This window comes from Vicia villosa, unplaced genomic scaffold, assembly GCF_029867415.1.
Source record: "Vicia villosa cultivar HV-30 ecotype Madison, WI unplaced genomic scaffold, Vvil1.0 ctg.001425F_1_1, whole genome shotgun sequence".
Taxonomy (NCBI): Eukaryota; Viridiplantae; Streptophyta; class Magnoliopsida; order Fabales; family Fabaceae; genus Vicia; species Vicia villosa.
In genome coordinates, this window is record NW_026705615.1 from 243,075 (window position 1) to 246,763 (window position 3,689).

At 34.0% G+C, this 3,689-nt stretch overlaps 1 protein-coding gene across 1 annotated transcript; it reads left to right on the forward strand.

Moving 5' to 3' along the window:
* The first annotated feature begins 620 nt into the window (after positions 1-620).
* LOC131635102 (histone-lysine N-methyltransferase, H3 lysine-9 specific SUVH5-like) lies at positions 621-2,834 on the forward strand. The gene is made up of 2 exons (XM_058905714.1): positions 621-2,587; positions 2,697-2,834. Exon 1 carries the CDS (start codon positions 621-623, stop codon positions 2,568-2,570), a length of 1,950 nt encoding a protein of 649 aa, XP_058761697.1. The 3' UTR covers positions 2,571-2,587; positions 2,697-2,834.
* Positions 2,835-3,689: the final 855 nt, after the last annotated feature.

Consider the following 3,689-nt stretch of genomic DNA (forward strand, 5'->3'; position numbering starts at 1 on the left):
AAGCCTATTTAAAAGTTTCTTTCACATTATGGCCTGCAAGTTTCAACAATATTCCATTTGCCCGCTACTAATTTCTACCCATTTAAGAAAAACTAATAAAATAATTACCATAAAATATGATTGCTTTGCAAGGTCTATTTAATAAACAAATGATACCAAATTTAAATAGACTAAGTCGTAGACTCGTGTAAGCCAAATTGACCTCTTTCAACTCCTAATGATAAGGAACTAGCTATTTATTTTATTTTTGTTTCAATTTGGTTATTGTTATCTTATTTTGTTGTAACCAATTAGTTGATCTATTTATTTTAACAAATTTGTTAGTTATGGACCCATCACATATGAAGCTTCCAAAAAGAGAGAGGGACCCACAATATCAATTAATGTCAAAACGTCGAGTCACCCAAAATGGCGATCTCTCTTCTTTCGAAACAAACCTACAACTCAAACCATTTAAGGTAACCCAAAGTTGTGAACCAGATCCACAACTTAAACCATGTGGATTCTTCTCTTCTAGATCGGACTCACAACTTTACACATTTCAAGTAACCCATAATCGTAGACCCTCATATTCTAAACCATGCCCACAACTTAAACCCTATAAACCCTCCTCTATTAAAATGGACCCACAACTTAAACCACGTGGTGGACCCTCCTCTTACAAAACAGGCCCACAAAAATTATTTCAAGTAATCCAAAATTGTGAAGCCTCCTCTTCAAAAACAGGTCCACAATTTAAACCACGTGGACCCTCCTCTTCTAAAACGGGTCCACAATTTAAACCACGTGGACCCTCCTCTTCTAAGGACTCACAACTTAAAGCATTTCAAATAACCCAAAATTGTAGACCCTCCTCTTCTAAATCAGCCTCTTTGGTTAAACCATTTAAAGTCTCCAAGAAGACAATATCTTCTGAAAACTTCAACAATAAGACATCATGGTCAAAGGTTCAAAGAACCAATGAACCTGAGGAAAACAACCCACCACTATTCAAAAGCTTTAAAAAGAAAGTTGAAGCTACAAAACCGCATTTACAGCAGCGTTATTCTGATGATGCAACTTCAAGTTACAGCAACAACAAAGAGAAAGACAGAACATCCTTTGAAAACCATTCGTCATTGATTTCTCATGAAAAGGCAAAGAACAAAGTAGAATTTGCATTGAAGCACTTTCAAACCTTTGTAAGGACGTCTACTCTTTCCGGTGATGCAATTCCTATTGAAGCGTCAAAAATTCTGAAACGTAGAGGCAAATTTGTTCACGATGAGAAAAAGATTATAGGAGATGTCCCAGGAATAGAAGTTGGTGACGAGTTTCAGTATTTTGAAGTACTCAATGTTGTTGGTCTCCATCGTAATATCTTCAATGGAATTGATCATGTCAGACATAAAGGGGAGTTGATTGCAACTAGCATTGTTTCTTGCCGGTTATATGACGATAAACTTGATGATGCCAAATTGGTGATTTCTACTGGAGAACAAGGTAATGTTATTAATAATCAAAATCAACTTAAAGAAAATCTTGCATTGATCAACAGTTATTATGCTAAGAATCCTGTTAGAGTTATAATTAAGTTAAATTCAAAGAATGGTAGTGGTAGACTTAATGGTGGTGAAAAATATTGTTATTATGGTCTTTACAAGATTGATAGGATTGATCCAGAAATTGGAAAATCGGGTTACAAGCTTCTTTTGGTTAAATCACCTGATCAGAAAAAGGTTGTTTGCAGTGAATTGAGGAAGTATAAACAAATTGTGAAAAGGGAAAAGTGCTTGGAATTTGCTGAAGATGTTTCTATGGGAAAAGAGTATCTTCCTATACCTATGATTAATTGTGTGGATTCCGAAAGTGTTCCGAATTTTCGATATATTACTCGTATGGTTAATCGGTGTAAGTCTAAAATGGTCAATCCTCTTGAAGGAAATGTTGGGTGTGAATGTGTTGGTAATTGTTCTGATTCTGATAAATGTTCTTGTGCTGTGAAGAATGGAGGAAAATTTCCATTTAACAGAAATGGAACTATTGAGGCAACAAAAAAGGACGTAGTTTATGAGTGTGGTCCTTATTGTAAGTGTTCTTCGAAATGTCGCAATAGAGTTTCTCAAAATGGAATTAAATTTCCTCTTGAGATTTTCAAGACTGAGGCAAAAGGATGGGGTGTGCGGTCAGAAAAGAAAATTCCTTCAGGAAGTTTTATATGTGAGTATTTAGGTGAGATAATTGAAGACAAGAAAGCTCTGAAAATGATTGACAACGACGAGTATTTATTTAACATTGGTAATACAAATCACATGGATGGCTTGTTTACCATCGATGCGTCTAAGTATGGTAATGTGGCGAGATTTATCAACCACAGCTGTTCTCCGAATTTGTTTTGTCAAAATATTCTTTTTGATCATGATGATGTTAGGATGCCACACATCATGCTATTTGCAGCCGAAGACATTCCGCGAAAGACAGAGCTGACTTACAATTACAATTACAAGATAGGTCAAGTGGTTGATAAAGGAGTTGTGAAGAAGAAGTATTGCTATTGTGGAGCTTCCGAATGTGTTGGTAGACTGTATTAATGAGTTTCTCAAAAAAGGTGATTCTTATTTACTTTTGATCCTCTCATTCAATCTTGTTCATCAATTTGTTTTCTTTTCTACTTTATTAAAATGATATTTGATCTTGTTTCCTTATAATTCTTGCAGGTGACATTCAAGCCTAGCAGTTTCAGCTTTTAGTTTCTCTGCAACCAATATTCCCTTAGACTTTAGTTTCATTGCTGCAATTGCAATGTTCAGCAAAAACAATAGATTGGTTATTTACTGGAGTGCAATTACTTTAGATTAGAGCTACTATATGATTTTTGTAGTTGTGTTTCCTATTTATCATCTACAAATGTTGTTATGTTGTGTATGCAATGTTAGTGTTGGTTTTTATAGATTCTTCAATATAGATGGTAGAAAGAGCATAAAAGAGCAGAAATACAGATTGTAGAAAAACTCTTAATGAGGTCGATTATTGAAAATGCATGAACCTTGCACATGAATAATCCTGCGCAACAGTCACAAAATTTAAAGGTAGCTAATTGCGCGTTCCATTTTTGCTATCTCGCGTTCAATCAATTGAATAATCCCCCTAACTCTCATTTTCTCTCAAAAGCCCAGTTTTCAAATAATCCCCAAAATTTGTAAATCTGTCGAGTCTCCTAATCCCATTATCGGAAATAATCTCTCTCTTTTCAATGATTGAAGAATACAAATCATAAATTCTCCTATTGTTTTCGACTTTAATCAGGTTCATACCATGCTTTATATATCAATAAGTTTGTACCTTTTCTTCAATACTGTTTGCATACTTGATTTGTTCTTCTGCAGTTACTGTTACTGTTACTAGGTTGAAATGTGTAATTCAAACTCATATGGCTCAAAACCTTTGGGCACTATTCTTATCAAGGTAAATAACTCTTTTTGTTACATTGGTTGTTAATTTGTAATAAGTTAGTTGATTTTAGGTTGAAATTAGAATCATTGATTGATTACTGCTAAAGCTTTTGTTGTTGTGCCTTTAATTAAATTTGAATTGCTGTGTTGCGATTTTGTTGAATTTTAGGAGATTTTAATTTAGTTATTAGAAGAAGTTTATAATCTTTTACTATGTCCAGTTATGTAGTTTTTTCAGTTCATCTGTATATCGTAAAA